This window comes from Nothobranchius furzeri, chromosome 6 (assembly GCF_043380555.1).
Source record: "Nothobranchius furzeri strain GRZ-AD chromosome 6, NfurGRZ-RIMD1, whole genome shotgun sequence".
Lineage (NCBI taxonomy): Eukaryota > Metazoa > Chordata > Actinopteri > Cyprinodontiformes > Nothobranchiidae > Nothobranchius > Nothobranchius furzeri.
The window spans coordinates 71,790,527-71,814,007 of NC_091746.1; the positions used below are offsets into that span (position 1 = coordinate 71,790,527).

The 23,481-nt window shown below is 44.1% G+C and overlaps 1 protein-coding gene across 4 annotated transcripts in view; it reads right to left on the minus strand.

Annotated features, from left to right (window-relative positions):
* The window catches only part of ghrb (growth hormone receptor b), a 39,640-nt gene extending 18,260 nt beyond the window's left edge, over positions 1-21,380 (minus strand). Inside the window, exons 1-3 of one of the 4 annotated variants that reach the window (XM_070552536.1) lie at positions 21,136-21,380; positions 12,237-12,324; positions 286-409 (exon numbers count right to left, since the gene is read on the minus strand). In XM_070552536.1, coding sequence (XP_070408637.1) covers positions 286-409; positions 12,237-12,315 — 203 coding nt within the window. In that variant the 5' untranslated portion in view covers positions 12,316-12,324; positions 21,136-21,380. The other 3 variants (XM_070552538.1, XM_070552535.1, XM_070552537.1) reach the window with 3 other exon arrangements.
* Between the last annotated feature and the right edge of the window lie 2,101 nt (positions 21,381-23,481).

Sequence of the window (23,481 nt, forward strand, 5' to 3'; positions counted from 1 at the left end):
ACGTGTTAGATAAGGTGTGTGTACACCAGACGTGTCCCTGATCCGATCAGCGGTTCGGTGACGGAGCGTCAGAACAAAACCCGACTCGGATGCTCAGCTTTTTATCAGCGGAACCCCCTCAGAGACTGGTGTTTCGCTCAAGCACGCCATTTCTTTACCTTCATGTGTAAAAGTCTGACCTCTGCTCAGCTGCGTTTTAGTGGGAAGATGCTGTTGTTCTGATAAAGTTCTGCTCTAAGCAGGAAAACAGATTCATCAGTTAGTGAGAACGGTCTCCTTCCTCACTTTCTGTTGTAGTAGAACAGACGCAGATCTCCTGGTTCTGAGAGGTTCTGGAAACTTCCGACACTCCATCTGCAGTTGAACGTCTCCATGTTGTTGGATAGGCAGCCGGTGAGGTGGGGGGGGACTGTAAGGAGAGAGGGAGAGAGAAATGTGATTACACCACAAAGGTCCTCTCTGTGCTGCTTCTCGTGAAGCTGCGGGATCTGTAACCTAATTCCAGTGATCTGCCGGCCCGCGGGGGCCCGTCGGCGTTTTCCTGGAAGTCGTTGAACAGCCTGTCAGGGGAAATCTGCAGGAGAGTTCACTGCCTCTGCTGTCGTGGAATAATCTGTTTGTTTTCACTTTACTGAGAAACACGGCTGCACAGAAAGCCCGGGGTTTGACCGCCGCCACAAACTAGAACCATATGTGCACAGAGCTGCAGCAGACTCAAACGACCCAGAATGCACTGCAGCACGTTCTGTTGTCTCTGTGTGGAGGTCAGCCCTCGTTCGTGTCTCATCTAAAGGCTTTAAAATAGCCTGTTTTTCTGAATCTCTGCACTGCGGGTATTACCACCTTGAGGTTTAAACCTGGATTTAAAACATCACAGGAAGAGCTGCTGATGACTGTGGGGTCTGAGTTCCTGCCCTGATCCGTACAGGATCGTTGTTTGGGGATGGGATGGCCCTTTGCGACAGGAGAAGCAGGAATGCTTGTTGTGTTTCACAACGATGGCAGCGATGAATGAAAGCTCTCCTTATTTTCTCTTGTTTCCATTCACCAACAACTTTTCCAATTTTCTAAGTGCTGATTGTTTGGCAACGTCAATCAGAATGAGATAACCGCAAGCCCCGCCCACCGACCCTTCTGGGCCCTTTCTGACTTTGTAAGATTCTGTTAGGTCTGATAAAAGTCCAATAGTGGAATGGGGACTATTGCTTTACTTATATAACAAACACTATCCACAACATTATGACCACTGATAAAGCTGTTTGTGTTTTCTATTATTTTTAGAGGCTCAGGGGTTTATATTTTTTGAATTTGTGGAGATTTAGACTTTTAATTTTCCTCAAATATTCAGGTAAAAGTCTGTGTCTCTGTTTCTACGGTATTTCTGCTCAGTCCTCCCAGACCCCAGCCAGTCCGGTTTCTGCTGGTGGGTGGGGGGGCATGCATGGGACTCACCCATGTTGACTCACAACGGGGAAGGCTGTTGTTGGTTTAGTGTCCAGGAAACAGCGGAGAACGTCTCTGCTAGTAGAAGCTAACTGTTAGCATTAGCACCACACAGCAGAACTCCTCCAGGCTTGTGTTATTGGTGGCGATAAAACATCAACGTTGCAGAGCAGAGTCAGTGGTAGAGTCGTGTTGCTGTTAGCCAATCAGAGGAGAGATGTCCAAATATCAGTAAGTAAGACTCCAAATCCTTAAAAATGTTTTAAAATGATCAGACACCCCAATTTACAATTAATTCAGCATAAAATTCTACACAGAGTACACTATACAGGTCATCGGATGTTCAAGATGGGGTTTGTGTCGTCTGACACCTGTACACACTGCACAAACAACGTTCCTGACAATTACATTCACACACTGTGGTCCTGCCCACCTGTCCAGGGATTTTGGGGTAGAGTGTTTGAAGACCTGTCAAAGTCTCTGAAATGTCATATCCCAACTTCCCCCTCTCTTTGTTTACTGGGAAACCTGGACGATGTCCCGATTGAAACATCTTTGGTTCACGTGGTTCTGACTGCCATATGCATCGCTAAGAAAACTATCCTCTTGACCTGGAAAAATAGAGAAACTCTCTGTATTAACCAGTATCTGCTTAGTATCTATCTGCTTAGTGAACAAATCACAGAGCTTTATCCGCTTTGTGGGCCAATCAGGGCACTCCATATGCCTGGTGGGTGGGATGATGCAACAGAGTGAAACAAGAGTATGTCACATTCATTGTCCAGTGGAATGCAGAGATCATTTGAAAGACGACGGTAGAACCCGCCCCACAACCGAGAGCCGTCAATGGAGCGTGGCCAGACTAAATAATACATTTATTTAGTCTGGCTTGCCAGGCTAGAATGTTTCTGCAATCAGGAGAATATAGAGAAATGAATCTGAATGATAATCCTAACCCTCACTCAGCTGGAGGTAAACGGCAGGTCAGAGGCAGACTGACAGTTCTGACTGCATCAACATTTCAGAGAGGGTCATGGAGCAGCCCAGGCTGGCTGAGCGAGCGCTCTGAGAGAACAAGGAGAACCTTTCAGAACAGCAGCAGTAGACGATGCATACCTCTGGCCCACTTCAGAGAGCCAGGGCTTAAAAATAACCTGTTTACCAGATCTGCTCCCCGGGACTGTGCTTCATCGGGATTTAGAGGAAAAATATGCCTGACACCCAGCTGTCTGAGGCAATCCTGCCGCTCGTTTTACATGGAAGATCAGGCTGTGGCTGTTTCTAACTCCCATCTGTGTTTAACCACAACAATTAACTAAGACTGATGCCGAATCCGGCTCTTTCTACCGGCTTTGCTGAAGGCTGAAATCCAGAAGATCAAGTGTGGAGTAAAAACTGGTGACCATAACTGGAGGTACCACTGGGTCATTTGTTCACGCTCAGGTGTCGGTCATGTGCCAGACGGGCCACGATCCTCTCGCTCGGGTTACTGCTCAGAAATCTCCCCGCTCGCAGCGCGAAACAGAGAGAAGCAAATTTTTGGTGTTTTATCAGGTAAAAAGAACACATCGCTCCAGAACTCGATGACCTTCACTCTCCAGATCTCCCCACAGATGTACAGGTTCTGAGGACCGACGCCCTTTTCCCGACAATTCACGTTTCCCTACTTCAGCTGGTACACACATCTGCTCCCGTTCACTAGAAATGAGCGGGATGCATCACGTCTGTGGTGGGAACAGCACTGGGGCTCCGCCCACACGCATCACGCACTGTGCGCAGGGCAACAAGAGGTTGGGGAGGGGGCACCAAAAAGAAGAAACTTCCCTGCAATATTAATACCAAGTGAGGCGGAATGAACGTCGCAAAATTTGCGCATTGCCGTGTCGGCGTGGCGCGTTTCTTGGGCACGCTGCTGCGTTAATATTACGCAAATTTTCAGGTGTGGTGTGTCTCGTCATAAGGGCGTATGTGACCTTCATTCCAACACGATTGAGACACTAAACCGTTTACTGATGATTTCACCGCAAATTCTAACTTTTGGTATCTCTAAAAAAGCAAAATATGTTTTATTTATTTTACATGTCTGACTCTGATAGACACTAGGGTTGTCACGGTAACCGGTGTAGCGGTAAACCCCGCTACAAAAGTTGACAATAATAATAACCGTCTTGTTTTTTAAACCATATATTATCTCGGTGGATTAGCGTGGCTGCGGTGTAGGCGCGGTGACCCTTACCAGCCACCGTATCATCTGCTGAAGTTGCCGGCGGCACATACGCACTTTGTTATTTACAACCAAAACTTTCTTGAAGCTAAAGCTGAAATAATGGCCAAAGGAGGAGACGGCAGCTCTCAGGAGTACATTTATTATCCCTCAAAGAAGACAAAGTGGGAAGTACGGGCATCTTTTGGATATTTGAAGAATGCCGAGGGACAGTTGATAGAAGACGGCTATCCTGTTTGCAGCACGTGCAGAAAAAGTGTCTGTGAAAGGCAGCAACGCTTCAAATCTCATGACACATCTGCGTGACCATCACCCACAACTCTACAGTCAACGCAAGGCAAGCTAACGTTAGCGCTTTAGCTAAAATGCGTGATCCGAGGATTTAGGTTGAGGGAGAATGCAACGAGTCGCTATATAAAGCAGCCGCAGCGCCGCTACCAGCATATAAACCGTGTCGCGGACACCGCCATGTTGAAATGACGCTATGCATTACGGGGCTCCCAGGGGCCGATAAGAGTTGGTCTCTCTCCGAGAATAATTATGAATTTAACAATGATTACTGCCTGATGACATTTTCCCAAATCTGCAAAGCTCACTGGAAGGACACAAACCGAGGACAATATTTCCTGATATAGGGTTTATTACTCAAGTAAGGGTAAAAAAGTATCTGATTAGAAGTCTACTTGAGTACTGAGTATCATCTGGTCTAATATTTGTAAAATGATGACATCAAACAGACAAAAAATAAGAAGTTATGGGCAAATATTGGTATTTTAAAGACTAAAGGGGAAAAATGTAAACAAATAAACATAATTACAAAATAACACATTTTAGGCTAAATTTAGACACAAACCGAGGACAATATTTTCCTGATAAACAGGGTTTATTTAGTTGTCTGAAAATGTAAACGTTTAAAAAAAATACCGCGATAATACCGAAAACCGTGGTAATTTTGGTCACAATAACCGTGAGGTTAGATTTTCACACCGTGACGACCCTAATAGACACGCCTACTGTAAAACATAAAACTCTAATGTATAACTTAAAAAATCTATTTAAGACTATTCCATATATTTTGAGGTTTTTAGCTTTCCATAACTTCCACTTTGATAACTTTTAGATCTGCGACCAAAGCTGACCTGCAGCCGGAGCCAAACCCATCAGAAGCAGGTTCTAACGGGTTCTAGCGTTAGCCCAGCAGCTGTCTGCAGAGGTCACGACCGGTGAAAGTAAACAGACGAGCTGCACTTTCCTACGGTTTCCTAGATGACATCAGCGCACCACGGGTTCTGACCACCGACATAAATATACTGGACATCTCCTTTCCATAGACTCCAATATCACGTTTTTGTACTAAAATGGGAGGTGGCCACCACCGCCATTTTGACCATGTCACAGGTTCCGTCAAGCCCAGACAATTCCATAAAAGGGAAGAGAGGAGGCGCTGAGGGTGGGGCTGTAAGGCTGGGATCAACTGACGACACCCGGTCAAACTAGCTACAAGCTAACCTGAAGCTAACCCAAAGCTAATGCGGAGGTGGGAGCTAAGCTAACGGAGGTAGCAACCTAGCTACAACCGGAGTTAACTGTGCACAACACCAGAGCTTCTGAGTCAGAGATACGCCGGGCTGACCGCTGGGTAAAACCGGGTGGAACACAGAGGTCTCCGAGACCTCCACAAGCCGGCAGCCGCACAGCAGACAAGCGCCGCTGCGATCTGAGATACGCAGAGCTGCCGCTGGGGAGAACCGGGTGGAAAGGTTTCCATCCCAGAGCTCCACAAGCCGTCAGCCCGTGCAGCAGACAGGAGCCACAATCAGAGACGCGCCGAGCTGCGGGGAGGTGAGAACGGGTGGAAAACATCGGTCTCCTGAGAGCTCTACAAGCCGATAGTGGGAACCCAGCTCCACCAACATGTTATATTTCAACCCATTTTCTAAAGTGCAGCATTATGTTAAATGCACTGGGTTTTACCCTATTACATTTAAATTTCATGGTTAAACAGTACATGTTAAAATCTAAGCTCAGCTCGGCAGTGACCTAAAATACATAAATATAATTTTACTTACCGAAAAAAATGAAGTGGAGACTCCTTGGACGCTCTATTAGTGCAATTAATGCCACAGCAAGTCATTTTGTCCAACAATTGCACAAAAAATATCCAAACAAGAATACACAAACACAGAGACTCAAAATCCCGGAGCAGTTTCCAGGCCAGACCGAGGCTCTACTGAGGCCTTTCCACGGAGCTAGCTCTGTGGTCACGTGGGTCTGATGCTCATTAATTATACAGAATTTTAGGCTTTTAATACACTTAAACAGAAGAGTGAGAAAAAAATTCACCCCCATCAGAGTTGTCATGAGTGTAAACTAGATCATTTAAACCTAAAACATGTTCTGGTACCAGGCTGTAAACATGTTTATTTCTGCTGTGAAATTGGTATTTTTAACATGGGGATCAATGAGGATTTGCTCGCTTCTGACACCAGCCCCTAGTGGATGAGGGTGGAAATGCAATTTTTGGTACTTCCTGGTTGGGCCCAATTTTAGAGCCACATTGTGGGGGCGTGGTTCTGACCCACAGTAAACATGTTCACGTTGAGATTAATCGCCTTCAGAGAGAACCAGAACCTCCTCACTGGATAATCTTTATAAACCCAGATGTGCTTCTGTTCAGGAGGTGGAGGCCAACACTTGTTTCCTTTAAAAGGACAGAGTCGTCCTCTCAGCAGACCGGGCTGGCCACTAGCTGGAACGGCTCGTTATCTCTGTTTTTACAGCCTCTTAATGATAATTAGAGCGTGTTTTTCTTGTTGCTGAAAGCATTCACGTCTACACGGCGAGCCTGTGCTGTGAGCACAAAGACCAGGAGGTTATTTAGTTGGCCTCCACCAGAGTGCTCTCATGGGGAAAATGTAAAAATACAGTTCCTTTGCTGGAACAGCGCCACCATCAGGTGTAATCAGTCACAGATTACAGATCCAATCCTCCTGCTATAGGCAGCTGTTTGATTTTAACCAAATCTGAATCTAATCATGCTTCTAATATTCTCTCGTCAAATTCCTGTCATCCGGGCTGCCAGAAACTCGGATTTGCTGCATGTCCAAGGGCCTGTGGTGTAACCGGCTGCAGCCTGAGGGTGTCTCGCATGAGGCAGGTGGGACAAGAGTCGGTCATTCGTAGGTTAGCGAACATTCCTGCTAAACAGCAACAGAAAATAGGTTTGAATTAATACAGAAGATCTGCTCTACAAACATCCACGTTTCTGCAGTTCTTCATCAGTGGAGACAAGTGTCAAGTCATGGAGCCTGTGGTGGAGGAGGTTCTCGTAAAGAAGACCGGTGCAACATCGGTCATTTGGACTTGGTTTGGCTTTAAGGAGTCGGATGTGGAGCCGAACAACATAATCTGCAAAGTATGCCGGAAGAAAGTATTAGCGAATAGAGGGAATACATCTAATTTGTTTTACCACCTCAAAACGAAGCACGTTGTGGAATACGAAGAAAGCCAAAAACTGCGTCCTCAACAAACGCCCAGTCAGTCGAGCGGTAAGAAAAAAGGTGGTCTTACACACCAGCAGATGGATGTTTTACAAGCATTTGCTAAAGGCACTCAGTATGAGAGAAATAATCGACGGTGGATTGATATTACAAATGCCATTACCACGTACCTGGCTCCCTCTATTAGCAGTTTCAAGTCGGCCCTGAAAACACACTTCTTTAGCATTGCCTTCCCTCCGTGACACTTTTCATGACAATCTAGCACCGGATTTGAGTTTTTAATTCCATTTTTATGATTTAGTTGCTCACTTTTGGCACCTCGCACCATCTGGTATTTTATTTCGTTTTATTTGTGCCATTTCAAATGTTTTTATCATTGGTTGCATTAATTTTTTTATAGTGCTGTTAACTGTTCTCCTATTTTATTGTTTTTAGTAGGAATTTTTATCTCCGACTATTTATGCTTTGTTCTGATGTATTTTGCCTGTTCTTATTGTGTTTCTTGGTCAAGCATTAGGCTTTTTATGTACAGCACTTTGGTTAGCTGCCATGCTATTTTGAAATGGTGCTTTATAAATAAATATGGTATGGTATGGTACCTGTGTAAGGACATGGCGCCGTTTCTTACAGTGGAGAAAAGCAGCTTTCGGGACATGATTAAGACACATTTTATACTGTTTGAAGTGTGTTTATTCTGCTGCTGTAATCTAGCCTAGTGAACTAGACCAAATTCTCGCTTTGCAAAGTTTGGTCTAGGCATGCTCCATTGGAACCTCTGCAGCCTCAACAGCACTCTGGCTGGCCAATCACAGCTCTCTAGAGGGGTTTCAAACACATAAAGAGCTGTGATTGGTCCATAATGGTGGGCCAATCATAGTGCTCTATCTGCTTAGTGAACAAATCACAGAGCTTTATCCGCTTTGTGGGCCAATCAGGGCACTCTATATGCCTGGTGGGTGGGATGATGCAACAGAGTGAAACAAGAGTATGTCACATTCATTGTCCAGTGGAATGCGGAGATCATTTGAAAGACAACGGTAGAACCCGCCCCACAACCGAGAGCCGTCAATGGAGCGTGGCCAGCAGTGTTGCCAGATGTACGATAATTATCGTATTTGTACCATCATTTTGGGCTCTGTACGATCAATAGTTTCAAAAATCCTCAAATGTACGATAATTTCACATTGCATCTAGTAACACCATCTTTTGTTGTGGCTTTCCCAAGTCAATTACATAATTTTAAACTGTTCTGAAGTCAGATTTCACCTCAGTGCTTACAGGTTTATAAATGTCTCCTACAAACTAATGAAAAAGAGAAGTTTGAAAATGATGTGAAAAACGCTGAAATCAAGCTATGTGGATTTTTAGCCCAGCACAACATTGCATTGAGAAGCACAGACCACTTAGTACAGGTGATTAAAGGCATTCTGCTGCGACAGACAGTGAATCAGATGAGGAGATCGAGATCAGCAACTAGGTGAGTAGGCTGCTGTGTCATTTATTGGGTCAGTTTTTCCACTGCTGTGATGTTTTGTTGCGTGCTTTTAACTAGGGTTGTCACGGTATGAAAATTTAACCTCACGGTTATTGTGACCAAAATTATCACGGTTTTCGGTATTATCGCGGTATTTTTTAAACGGTGTTGCATATGTTCAGAAAGCATTGATAGTCCTGTTCTACACAAACTGAAATAGTTCTGAAAAGGTTTAATATTGTTTATTAAACCTAAAATAACACAAAGTCTTAGCAAAAGTGCAACTTTTCACAAGTAAAGGAACAAATAGCTTATTTTTCTGGAACATGTTACAGTAGTCAGTGCAGGTTTAAATGATACAAATCCAAACATTCAAAACATAAACAATATGTAAACAAATCAAAGAAACACCACTTGTTTTCTCATATACTTGTTTTCTTCATTATCAAAATGAAAATCTAAAACTCCAGTCCACACTTGACTTGAGCGCTGTACAAGTCAACCTTAAAAAATATGTATTGAAAATAAATAGCCACTTTAAACAAATTACTAAAATAACTACTACACTATGTAATCAAATCCAAATGTTCAAGTATAAATGGCATTGAATAAGTAAACAAATCAATGACAAGGAACTAATTGTATATTTCTCTTCATCATCAACAAATAAGATGCTTCATCCAGCAACAGGGTGTCCGTGACACGGTTTAACTGCTGGCAGAGGACGCTGCGGCTGCAGTATATAGTGACTCGTTGCATTCTCCCTCAGCCAAATGTCCTCGCGTCAGGCATTTAAGCTAAAATGCTAATGTTAACTTACCTTGCACTGGCTGTAGAGACGTGGGTGATGGTCACGCAGATGTGCCATTAGATTCGAAGTGTTGCTGCCTTTTGCAGACACTTGTTTCCTGCACGTTCTGCAAACGGGATAGCCGTCTTCTATTAACTGTCCCTCAGCATTTTTCAGAAATCCATAATATGCCCATACTTCCGATTTAGTCTTCTTTGAGGGCTGATGGATGTCCTGGGCACTGCCGTCTCCTCCTTCGGCCATTATTTCAGCTTCAAAGTTTTGGTGCCGTTGCAAACTAAAAAGTGCGTGTGCGCGCCGCGGGAACTTCAGCTGAAGCGACGGTGGCTGGTAAGGGTCACCGCGCCGAAACCGCGGCCACGGTAAACCCACCGAGATAATTTAGTTTTTTAAAAACTGGACGGTTATTTTTATTGTCAACTTTTTTACCGGGGTTTACCGCTATACCGGTTACCGTGACAACCCTACTTTTAACCCATGTAGAAATGAAATAAATAGGACTGCGCAAATGTGCATACTGTGTCAATGCGTGGAGGTCGGAGTGGTGCCGACACACTCTGCACGTTTATAAGCACTATATTACTGGTTTTAAAGATGTTTATTTAAACAGGGCAATATAAAACACCTTCTTTGTTATATTATATTGGAGTGAGAAGTCGTTTATAGAACGTTATTATCAAATTTATAATGTACGATAATTTGTACTGAAAAACAATAATTTAAGCCTCTCTGTACGATATTGTGGGATTTTGGATCTGGCAACACTGGTGGCCAGACTAAATAATACATTTATTTAGTCTGGCTTGCCAGGCTAGCTGCAATGCATCTGGTATGTGAGTATGTGTAGAAACAGTCGTTTTTGACATATATACAAAAGAAAGTCATATATCGCAATATATATCGTCACCGCACATTTTTCAAATTATATCGCAATATAGATTTTAGGCTATATCGCCCACCCCTACCTCCTTCCCTCCACCGCTTCATGTGATTGGCACCTCTAAACCCACGTTTCTCGTCTTTTCCGCCCAAGAATTACACGCTTGTGCACATCTTTGTACTCCTCTGGTCAGCATCTCTTTACGTTTTGAAGCGGCAAAGACGGTGCTGTTGACAAATGAAAACAGGAAGCGGCGTCCTGACCAATCACAAGCTTGCGGTCTCCGTCTCTTTTGACGGATAGTTAAAATTTGGGGCCGCAAGCCCACCCAGGGCTCTTGCGTCGACGTGTAACGGCGTTGCGTGTGTCCGTCCCAACGCAGGTGAAGTATAAATTAGGCATCGCTCCACGCAGAAAGGCCACAGCCAGGATTTGAACCAGCAACCTTGATGCTGCAGGGCCACGGTGCTACGGACTGAGCCACCATGTCGCCCTACAAAGCACCTGGTCGGAAAGTTAAAACCTCTGGTTTGTCTCCAGAGACCCGTTAGTGCCTAGAAGTCGTCTTTCCAGCAGCGAGTGCTTCAGGAGAAGCGGGACGAGTTATTTTTAAACAGCCTGCCACTGGAACGAGTCCAGGTTACGGCGGCGTGAGAACGTCGGCTGTGGGAGCTCTGCTTTCTGTTCAACCTGCTGAGTAAAGTTAAATTAAAAACAACACGAGAAAGAAGAGAAATGTGTTTTATTTTCTATAATAAAATGATCTAAACTGGGTTTTCTAGTTGAATAAATAATAAAAACGAGGTGATTTCTCTTTGGCGACAAAAAAAAACTTCCTTGTGCTTCAAAGTAAAACAGTTAAGATTTTTGGTTCCTGGTGAATTAAATCCTCCAATTTATTTATTTATTTGTGTTTTATTTGTTTGTTTGTTCATTTATTGATTCGGGATATTGACTTTATTGAATATTTAGTTTACATAAAATTGAAACTGGTCTTTGCCATCATGTAGATCTATGAGTAAACATGTTATCTGAGTAATCTGAGTATGTGATCTAATATTACAGATATCATGAACATCTTGTGTTACACGGAGTACCGGCAGCAGAAACACGAGTCGCGAAGCCGTGTGTACGTCGTTATGGAAGCTGAAATGTTCTGCTGAACCAAAAACGCTCTTTTATCGTGTCAAACGGCTATTTTCCCTCATCCTGCCATACGTGAGCACACAGACCCGTTCAGGCAGATTACCTGATTCTTTGGCTTCCTTCACACCTTGCAGGTGATTCCTTCCAGCTGTTTTACACCCGACACAACATCTGTGTTGGATGAGCAGCTGGACGGGAGGGCCGGTCCTAAATGTCTGTTTTCCTCTGAACACGCAGCTCTTAACCACAGAAACACCAGTTTGACTTCAGATGTCAGCTGGTGACTTAGAACCCTGGGGCTGATGACCTTTGACCTCACAGTAGATTTCCTTCCAGAAGGAGAACAAACCACACTCGGACAACAACCCCCTAAAAGCAGAGACCTCAGACTCCGCTCCAGTTGGCAGATATCAGGGCGTAAACACAGCAGATGTGACCAGAACCCTGAACAGCTCCTCGTGGCTGAGCGCTGAAGTGTTCTGTCCTTGGCTGGATTCCTGGTAACCACTTCAGCAGAAGCCTGCTGGCTCCGAGCGGAGCACTGGGATGTTGTGCAACGCTGAGCTGGTGCGAAGGCTGAAGCACCTCAAACACTAACACCTCCGCAGCTGCTCGCCTCACCTAAAACCTCGTTAGACCTCGTTAATCTGGGTCAAAAACCAGATCTGACTACCGGCGCCTGCGTGAGTCAGGCGCTTGCTTTGTTCAGTTCAGCTAAACGAGGAGGAAAGTTGGCGAGATAGAAGAGAGAGTGGTACCGTGTCCGTGGCCCGGTTCCAGCGCCGAAGCAGCGGCGGTGAGGAGGAAGACGAGCAGGGCGGCGAGCGCTGCGGCCATGGTGCTGAGCTGTGGAGGAAACATTTGGTGAATGTTAGTTTCTCAGCATGTTCAGTCAGAGCAGACTCACGGTCCAGCCCACTAGAACCATGGAACTGGGCCCAGCCCACCGCCCCAAACTTAACCTAATAAACACACACACACACACACACAGGCACACACACACAAACACACACACGTGCACAAACACACACAGGCACACACATACACAGGCACGCACACACGCACACACACACGCGCGCGCACACACACTTGGACTCTTTTTACCCGCTCTGAGGCAGATTAAAGGATTTGAACTGACATTGTTTGTTGACTCTTTCTGACTCTTATCATGAATTCATGTTTTCCTCGAACGTTTTCATCCCCGACACCAAACTTTGCTCCCTGTGTGCTTATTTATTTGATCTAATCCATCAGATCTAGTGGAGGCCACGGGTCACCTGCAGGAAGACTCCTCCTCATGTAAACTACACACACTACAGAGGAGTTCATTCTCAATCTCAGCTGGTGTCCGTTCAGCTGAGAGACAAACACAGTTAACAGTTTTTATGACGATAAATGAAGGAGGATCACTCACTCACTCACTCACTCGCCCGCTCACTCACTCCCTCACTCACTCACTAACTCGCTCACTCACTTACTCACTCAATAACTCGCTCACTCACTAACTCACTCAATAACTCACTCACTAACTCACTCACTCGCTAACTCCCCTCCCTCACTCACTCGCTCACTCGCTAACTCCCTCCCTCACTCACTCACTAACTCACTCACTCGCTAACTCACTCACTCACTAACTCACACACTAACTCGCTCACTCGCTAACTCCCCTCCCTCACTCACTTGCTCACTCGCTCACTCGCTAACTCACTCACTCACTAACTCACTCACTAACTCGCTCACTCACTAACTCCCCTCCCTCACTCACTCGCTCACTCACTAACTCACTCACTCAATCGCCCGCTCGCTCTCTCACTCACTAACTCACTCACTCGCTCACTCGCTAACTCCCTCTCTCACTCACTAACTCACTCACTCACTCACTCACTAACTCGCTCACTCACTAACTCGCTCACTCACTAACTCACTCAATCGCCCGCTCGCTCTCTCACTCACTCACGCACTCACTCACTCGTCCGCTCACTCACTCGCTCACTCACTCACTCAATCGCCCGCTCACTCATTCACTCACTCAATCGCCCGCTCGCTCGCTCGCTCACTCACTCACTCGTCCGCTCACTCACTCGCTCACTCACTCACTCACTCAATCGCCCGCTCACTCACTCGCTCACTCACTCACTCGCCCGCTCGCTCACTCACTCACTCGTCCGCTCGCTCACTCGCTCACTCACTAACTCATTCACTAACTCACTCACTCATCCGCTCACTCACTCACTCGCTCACTCACTAACTCATTCACTCACTCACTCACTCGCCCGCTCGCTCACTCACTCACTCACTAACTCGCTCACTCACTAACTCACTCGCTCGCTAACTCCCTCACTCGCTCGCTCACTCACTCACTAACTCACTTACTCACTCGCCCACTCACTCACTAACTCACTCACTCGCTCACTTACTCACTCGCCCACTCACTCACTAACTCACTCACTCATCCGCTCACTCACTCACTCGCTCACTCACTCACTCACTAACTCACTTACTCACTCGCCCACTCACTCACTCGCTCACTCACTCACTAACTCACTTACTCACTCGCCCACTCACTCACTAACTCACTCACTCATCCGCTCACTCACTCACTCGCTCACTCACTAACTCGCTCACTCACTCACTCGCTCGCTCACTCACTCACTCACTAACTCGCTCACTCACTAACTCCCTCGCTCACTCACTCACTAACTCACTTACTCACTCGCCCACTCACTCACTAACTCACTCACTCGCTCACTCACTCACTTACTCACTCGCCCACTCACTCACTAACTCACTCACTCACTAACTCACTCACTCGCTCACTCACTCACTAACTCACTTACTCACTCGCCCACTCACTCACTAACTCACTCACTCGCTCGCTCACTCACTCACTCGCCCACTCACCAACTCGCTCACATGAGAGATGTGAGAGTTGGACTCTACCAAGGCTGCCCTTTGTCACCGATTCTGTTCATAACCTTTATGGACAGGATTTCTAGGTGCAGCCAAGGTGTGGAGGGGATCCGTTTTGGTGGCCTGAGGATCAGGTCTCTGCTTTCTGCAGATGATGTGGTCCTGTTGGCTTCATCAGAGCGTGATCTTCAGCTTTTGCTGGAGCGGTTCGCAGCCGAGTGTGAAGCAGCTGGGATGAGAATCAGCTCCTCTAAATCTGAGACCATGGTCTTGATTCGGAAAAGGGTAGAATGCCTTCTCCGGGTCAGGGAGGAGGTCCTGCCCCAAGTGGAGGAGTTTAAGTATCTCGGGGTCTTGTTCACGAGTGAGGGAAAACTGGAGCGTGAGATCGATAGGCGGATTGGTGCTGCATCTGCAGTGATGCGGGCGTTGTACCGGTCTGTCGTGGTGAAGAGAGCTGAGTGAGAAATTGAAGCTCTCGATTTACCGGTCGATCTACGTTCCTACCCTCACCTATGGTCATGAGCTTTGGGTAGCGACCGAAAGAACGAGATCGTGGATACAAGCGGCCGAAATGAGTTTTCTCCACAGGGCGTCTGGGCTCTCCCTTAAGAGATAGGGTGAGAAGCTCGGTCATCCGGGAGGGGCTCGCAGTAGACTCGAGGGCAGTGTGAGCCGCCCTGCTTAGGCTGCTGCCCCGCGACCCGACCCCGGATTAGTGGCTGAAAATGGATGGATGGAATAAACTGCATGTTTGAAAATGTAGATGGAAAACTGCACCCGGACGACCACTGTCACTGCTTTAAATGACATTTTTCTTCATATTTTATACTTGAAATGAAATCACCTACATGTATTTCATAGTTTCATAATGAGAGGATGAAAATGGCTGCAAACAGAAATAGGACTTGTATTTCAGCTCTAACTGATCTTTTCCTGCATCATCTTTTTGTGAGTGGAAAAGAACAGAAGAGGTCACTTTTACGGAGTAACATCTTATCAGCTCTTCCGGGTATTATGATGGTACTCTGAAGCACCTACAGCTTCTGGTCGAGACTGCAGAACACTTAGTGAACACGTGGGCGGTTTGGCAGGTTTAAACAAGCCTGTCAGCATCTTTATTCATTGTTTGCTTTCTAAGAATTCACATGATTCTTCCTGTTTTTCAAATACACATGTAAGAATGCTTTTTTCATTACGTTCATTCCAAGAATTTGCTTCATTTTATATTTCTGGGAAAAACCAGTTCTGAGTTTTCTCCGGCTAACTCTCTTCTTCCCTTAAAACTCGCCCTTCACTCAGCTGTGTTTCCACTTTGGTGTCAAACTAAAATAATCAGGCTGGCTTTAGCCCCAACTCTACTGGCTCGTCTTATTAAAATGGCCTCAGCACTCATTGTTCTAATAAGTAAGTCTGAAATTTGAGGTTGTGACAACTGGGCTGATTTCAGATGTGTAATAATAATAATAATAATAATAATAATAATAATGATAATAGTAATAATAATAATAATGATGATAATAATAACATAATAATAACTATAATAATAATAATGACAATAATAATAATAATAATAATATAATAATAATAATAACAATAACTATAATAGTAATAACTATAATAATAATAATAACTATAATAATAATACAAATTATAACTATAATAATAATAATAATTATTATTATTATTATAAAATAATAATAACTATAATAATAATAATGATAATAACTAAAATAATAATAATAATAATGATGATAAAAATAATTATAATAAAATAATAACTATGATATTAATAATGAAAACTATAATAGTAATAACTATTATAATGATAATAATAACTAATTATAATAATAATGGTAAATGGTAAATGGCCTGTATTTGATATAGTGCCTTCTAGAGTCCTGGAACCCCCCAAGGCGCTTTACAACACAATCAGTTATTCACCCATTTACACACACATTCACACACTGGTGGGGATGAGCTACAATGTAGCCACAGCTACCCTGGGGTGCACTGACAGAGGCAAGGCTGGCGCCACCGGTCCCTCCGACCACCACCAGCAGGCAACGTGGGTTAAGTGTCTTGCCCAAGGACACAACGACAGCGACAGACTGAGCGGGTCTCGAACCTGCAATCTTCCGATTACGAGGTGAGCACTTAACTCCTGTGCCACCGTCGCCCCATGTTATAATAATATTAATAATAACATAATAATAATAATAATAATAATTATTATTATTATTATTATAATAACTATAATAATAATAGTAAATACAATAATAATAATAACAATCAAAATAATGATAATAATAATAAGAAGAATTATAACATAATAATAATAATAATGAAAATATAATAATAATAAAAAAATAATAATAATAACTAAAACAATAATAATGATGAAAATATAATTATATTAATAACTAAAAAACAATAATAATCATAATAAGACATTTTATTTATAATGCCCTTTGTATCAAAAGATCTCAAAGGGCAACAGTAAAGAAAGAAAAAAAAGATAAACTGAAAATAGTACTCAATAAAAAACAAAGAAGTTAAGACAATCACTAAGTACCAGTTAGGTATTAAAAGCTTTACTAAAAAGAAATGTCTTAGGATGTCTCTTAAAACTTGCCGTGGGTTGGGGAGCCCTCGGGGTGTCAGGTAGGGAATTCCATAGTGGAGGGGCAGCGACACTAAAGGCACGATCTCCCGTGGTCTTGAGGCTGGATCTTGGAATTTACAGAAGATTTGAGTGAACAGAGCGAAGTGTGCAGGTAGCGTGATATGGATGAATGAGTTCTGTAAGGTAGGAGGGTGCATGGCCATGGATGCAGAGGTGTGTTAGGACACAGACTTTATATTCAGTCCTAGCCGAGATGGGTAACCAGTGTAGCGTTTGGAGAATTGGGGTGTTGTGCTCATTAGGATTCTGGCAGCGGCATTCTGGGTGTATTTGAGCTTCTGAATGTTTTTGTCGGAGATCCCAATAAGAAGCACATTGCAGACGTCCAATCTTGAGGAGACCAGTGCATGAACTGGCTTTTCAGCGTCGGGCAGAAGGAGGATGCTGCAAAGTTTTGAAATGTTCCGGAGAAATGAAACTTTCCAGAGATGATTAAAGTGTGATTTTATTGTAAGTTGAGGGTCCATTTTTACACCTAGATTAGTAACAACCAGAGATCATGATATATTGGAGCCGGAGAAGGAGATAGTAGTTATGATGATGATTTGGTCTGATGCGGGGTACCAATCAAGATGGCTTCAGTTTTGATTGCTGGAGAAATTTTTGCTCCATCCACACCTTAATTTCTTCTAGAGATTTGACGGAGCAATTTGTGAAGAGGCAGTGAATGTAGCTGATGTGGCACTGACATAGAGTTGCGTGTCATCGGCATAGCAATGGAATGAGAACCCATGATGTCTTATGACTGAACCTAATGGGGCATGGTAGAGGTTGAAAAGGATAGGTCCAAGAACTGAGCCCTGGGGAATGCCGCATGATACACGGCGTGTTATCCACATATCACCTAACCCGAACCAAATCACCATTCTTATGTGACACCGACAGACGGTAACAGCAAAATTGTTCCAAAAACCTGCTTAATATTCACAGACATATGCTAATTCTGCATAAAAACAAACAAAGCTAATTTAATGAAGATAAAAGCATTAACTCAGCCTTACCTTTGCCAGTTTAAGGTTGTAATAATCCGTGTTTTAGTAAAAAAAAAAATCCACCTTTTTACATGCAGGAGAGTGTTCAGAAGGTGTACTCAGCTGCTCTCCAACAGCAAAGGACAGTAAACTGGAGAATGTCCGACTGAGCTGAGACTCTGCCCTGCTGGTCTTGTGCACGTGTCTTCACGGGCGCTGTACCCCTGCGCCCAAAGGCTCTCCTGTTCTTTGTATTGGAGGGGGGATTCAGCACGCATGCACTAGTTGGCGTACTGCCGTACACAGGTGTCAACACTTCCTCTGACCACCACAAGCAGGTAAGGAAGGTGACGTGTCATGCTCAAGGGCACGACAACTGCGACAGACCAAGCGGGGCTTGAACGTGCAACCCTCTGTTTGCAGGTTTGTGTCTCTTAATCCTTCTTCCAGTCGGACAAACTGTGTTTTCTTTGGTACTTTCTTGATAATGCAGAAAATAACGTATTTCATTAAATAAAAACCCAGAAAGCTCAAGAATTCAAACCACTTTAAAAGATTTTGTAAACATCTGGCTCCATGGAGGACTCAACACCTGCATCCGGACTTGTGCACAGCTCAGTAAACCAGATTCTTATTGGCGTTTCTTTCACTCAGACTGTTTAAAATCAGAGAACGTGCTGAAACTTCCAGCAGTCATCACAGCCATGAGGGCAGGGAGCGCTTTCAGGACACGTCTGGAGAGAGCTGGAGACGGGACGCTCTTCCCAGATGTTTCCCTCAAACTTTACCAGGAGGCATTCGGAGCAGCTGCTATTCCCTCTCACAGGGATTAGAAAGCCTTACACAAGACGTGAAAACATTCCCAAAGAGTAAATAGTTTACAAAAATACTTCCCAAATGTCTCCTTGTCATGCTAAGCAAAGATTTGTGAGAAAAAAAACATCTGGTTGTCATTAATGGTCCGTTTATTGACATTGTGATGTGAAACGATAAGAATACTGTCAGCAAAAACGGCGTGGACGCTTGTTTGTGTTTTAGATTTCACCAAAAAGGGTTTTGGTTCGCTTGTCGCCAAAGAGCGACCTGGTGAAGAAGGTGAGGTGTTCGTCTTCGCGTTGGTGTCACTGCTAACGCAGATGTTTCATAATCAGGACTGATGTTCACTGTATGCATAAATATAAATGCTATTAGTTAATTAAATGTCTAATAAACACCACGAATGTTGCACGTGAGTAGGCGGGGCTTATAGTTCCACATCATGAGCACGTTGACATGGCCCTAAGACGTGGTAGCGTCTGCAAACGGGATGTTTTAGCTTCACTTTTCAACAACACGGACTCACAAATCATGACGCTGCCAACACCATGCTTCACTGTGTGGATAACAGAAGATGAACTCAACTATAGGGGGTCAAAGTTCAGTCTACAACAGTTTGTTAACAGCTTCTTAGAATAAACACTGAATTTTGATCAGAGTGACGGTTGGATCTATAGAGGTTAAGGTTCAATGACCTTCTGAACTGTTAAGCTCATGACCCCACCCCCACTGGACATTCGTGTTTGGTTACTTAAAGAGCAAGTCAGCAAGAGGGAGTCTTAACTCCCACTTCCTGTTTGATAAACGCAACAAATGCTGTTGCCTGGCAGACCCAGAGGGCGGAGCCGCTAACAAATACACACACACACAGGCTCACAACAACATTGTGACATCATAATGTGCCAGCTAACATTCTATGGTACCTCTTAGCCAATAGTGATGGCAGATTTAAATTCAAATGCAGTGCAGAGTTTTTACCAGAAGACGGTGCAACAGCAGTTTTATGCAGAATATTTACATTTTTACTAAGATGCACTAAAGTACCAAATTATTGGCCACGTGTCTACAGCATGATTAGAGACTCATTTACATAGTTTATCAGGGGGTGACTTGCACTTTAAAGAGCAAGTCACCCCCAAAATGCCGTTCACAACTTTCTTTTGCTGATAAACTATAAATGAGTGTCTGATCGTGCTGTAGACACACGTAGTCAATGATTTGGCACTTTAGTGCATCTTAGTTAAAATTTAAATATTTTGTCTAAAACTGTCAGTGTTGCGCCCTCTTCAGGTAAAAACTCTGCAACTGCATTTGAATTTAAATCTGCCATCGCTATTGGCTAAGAGGCACCCTACGGCGTTAACATTATGATGTTGCATTTTTCAAACAGGAAGTAGGAGTGGAGTAAGACTCTGGTAGGCGGGGGACTTGCTCTTTAACGTGGACAGTATTGTAAACTGGAGAAGACAGGATTTGCCAGGCTCTTGGTGCGGTGACAGGATGCCGGCAGGTGCTTGTTTCACGTGATGAGGCCGGAAATGGTAGGGGCAGATCTATCGGGAGGTGTGTGTGCCCGAGTGTTCTCTCTAAACTGAGTCTAAACTCCTGGCTTTCCCACAAACTGTGGACTGTCATCTAGTTGAAAAGACGGAAGGAGAATCCGAGGAAAAGCGGAATGCATTCCCATCTGTTTATGTAAACAGCTTCGTTAACACAAAGAAGGCTTTAATGTTTTAAAACTTCTGCAAAAACAAAACCTGATGATGCAGAAATATTAAAATGTTCAGAAAAACGAAAGAAAAAGCAAGTAAACAGCCACAAGAGAATAGCAGACACGCTTAACCTCATATCCCTATAGGAATCACAGATCTTCCATTCAGACATTTCAGTTCCCAGAATCATTAAGTTTTTCACAAAAACTTTCCTTGTGCATTTCAGGAGTCTGGGTCATTTTTAAAAGATAAACTCATTTTTTAATGGGTCTGTCAGAGCTGAAGAATCGGTATCGGCCCCGAAGCCAGAACCTGTGCATCTCCAGTGTGAACGTTCCTGAAACCCAAAATATGACCTGGTTTTTATGTAGCTGTTTTCCAACGAACCTCAGAAAACTCCAGTTAAATATAAAGAGCCAACTTATAAAAACAATAAAGACTTCCATTTGATTTCTGTCGCCTAAAATGGCACGTGAATTAGTCTGTTTATAATCTGAATCCGATTATTTACAGACTTCCTTTTATCACCACAGCAAAACTGACTTGTTAGTGAATGTTTTACCTTCAGCGGTCGGAGAAGGCTTAGTTTAGGATCAGGACCGTTACGGTGAAACACCAGCCTGCTCCGGTCCGGTCCGGTCCACAGGTCCCGCTGCTTCTTTCGATTCAAACCACGAACCGTCACAGAAAAAAACAACCAAGTGCAGCAAAGTGTTGGAACGGAGCGGAAAACACGAGTGGCTGAGATGAACCGAGTGTGGGAGGAAAGGAGTCCTCGCTCAGGCAGCTGGACCGGGGGAGAGCAGCGCCCTCTGCTGGTGGAAGCGGGCACTGCACGGCAGGGGCGGATCCACAGCTCAGTCCCTGGGGGGAGAGTAAAGGGGGTCAGCGCGAGGCATTCTGGTATGACTCGGGTAGAGATGAACAAAAATGAATTATTTATACGGAACTAATTCCCTGCCTTTATTTAAGAGCGTGTTTGACAGAACTATTTTTTTCCTGACGCCGTATTGACTTCCAGTCTGGACACTTAAAAACAGCTAAAGACCATTTTATTTAAAGCTGCTTTCACATCAATCTTTTGTTTTCTTTTTCAACTCAAACCTGTAATCATCTTTCATTTTTTAATGAAATTTATAATTTAATGACTTTTCTGATGTTAATCTACTTCTGTTTTGAGATCATTATGTATTATTATCAACTCTGATGAAGACAGCAATGTCAAAACTTTAGCTGTTGTTTTTTTTACCTGCACCTATTAAATACTTTATTTGACCCGAGTGCTCCAGCCTTCCTTTTTATTGCCAGTAGCAGCTGTTGAGCACTCCTTTGGATGAAGTGCAGTGTGTTTACTTCCTTCTTCAGATATGTTTACTTGCTCTCAAACTTATAAAAATGTCTCTTTCTGGAGGCTTTCCCTCACACCTGCAGAGCAGCTCTGACTCATCCTCCCAGGCAGGTTCACAGATTCTTATACCTGAGGACATGCGACCAGAACAGTGTCTGCACCTGTTAGGATCATCAGTTTTAAAAATGCAAACCAGGAACTGAATGCAGTCAGTGGAACTATTTCTGATTACATTAGAGGTCTGATACTAACCTGCTTTAGAGCTGAAGAAGCTTCATGGATGAGAAGAAGCTGATCAGACATCTGATAATTTTTATCAGACAAAAGTGTTAATAAACACTCCGTGGGTTGTGTGTGTGTGAGAGACTCTTATTGTGAAGGACTGAATGTTCTTAGTTCCTCTGTGGATGCGGCCACGGAGCAGACAGCACCTATACCAATAACGTATCTCCTTATTTAATTACCTTTCTTTTAGAAACAGTACACTGACTTTTCATTAGCTTTCTAACTATAATCTCAACACCACATCCTCGTTTTTATCGGTTTTCTTTGATGTGGTGCTAACTTGTTGTTTGAGCAGTTTATGACTTCTTTATTTTGTTTAAATGTATTTATTGTCTTAATGTTTCTTAAACTGAACATTCAAAACTAGCAGTTGCATCACAGAGAAGCCAGACCACGAGAGGGCGCCATTGACCAAATCTGTTTTCACCATCGACATATAAATATTGGACAATGGGTTTCCATAGCCTCCAATAACACATTTTTGAAGATAAATGGGAGGTGGCCACCACCGCCATTTTGACCGTGTCGCAGGTTCCGTCAAGCCCAGACAATTCCACAAAAGGGAAGAGAGGTGGAGCTGAGGGTGGGGCTGTAAGGCTGGGATCAACTGACGACACCGGTGGAACTAGCTACAAGCTAACCTGAAGCTAACCCAAAGCTAACACGGAGGTGGGAGCTAAGCTAATGGAGGTAGCAACCTAGCTACAACCGGAGTTAACTGTGCACAACACCAGAGCTTCTGAGTCAGAGATACGCCGGGCTGACTGCTGGGTAAAACCGGGTGGAACACAGAGGTCTCCGAGACCTCCACAAGCCGGCAGCCGCACAGCAGACAGAAGCCGCGATCAGACAGAGACGCGCCGAGCTGCGGGGAGGGGAGAACGGGTGGAAAACATCAGTCTCCCGAGAGCTCCACAAGCCGATAGTGGGAACCCAGCTCCACCAACATGTTATATTTCAACCCATTTTCTAAAGTGCAGCATTATGTTAAATGCACTGGGTTTTACCCTATTACATTTAAATTTCATGGTTAAACAGTACATGTTAAAATCTAAGCTCAGCTCGGCAGTGACCTAAAATACATAAATATAATCTTACTTACCGAAAAAAATGAAGTGGAGACTCCTTGGACGCTCTATTAGTGCAATTAATGCCACAGCAAGTCATTTTGTCCAACAATTGCACAAATAATATCCAAAACAGAATACACACACACACACAGAGACTCAAAATCCCGGAGCAGTTTCCAGGCCAGACCGAGGCTTAACTGAGGCC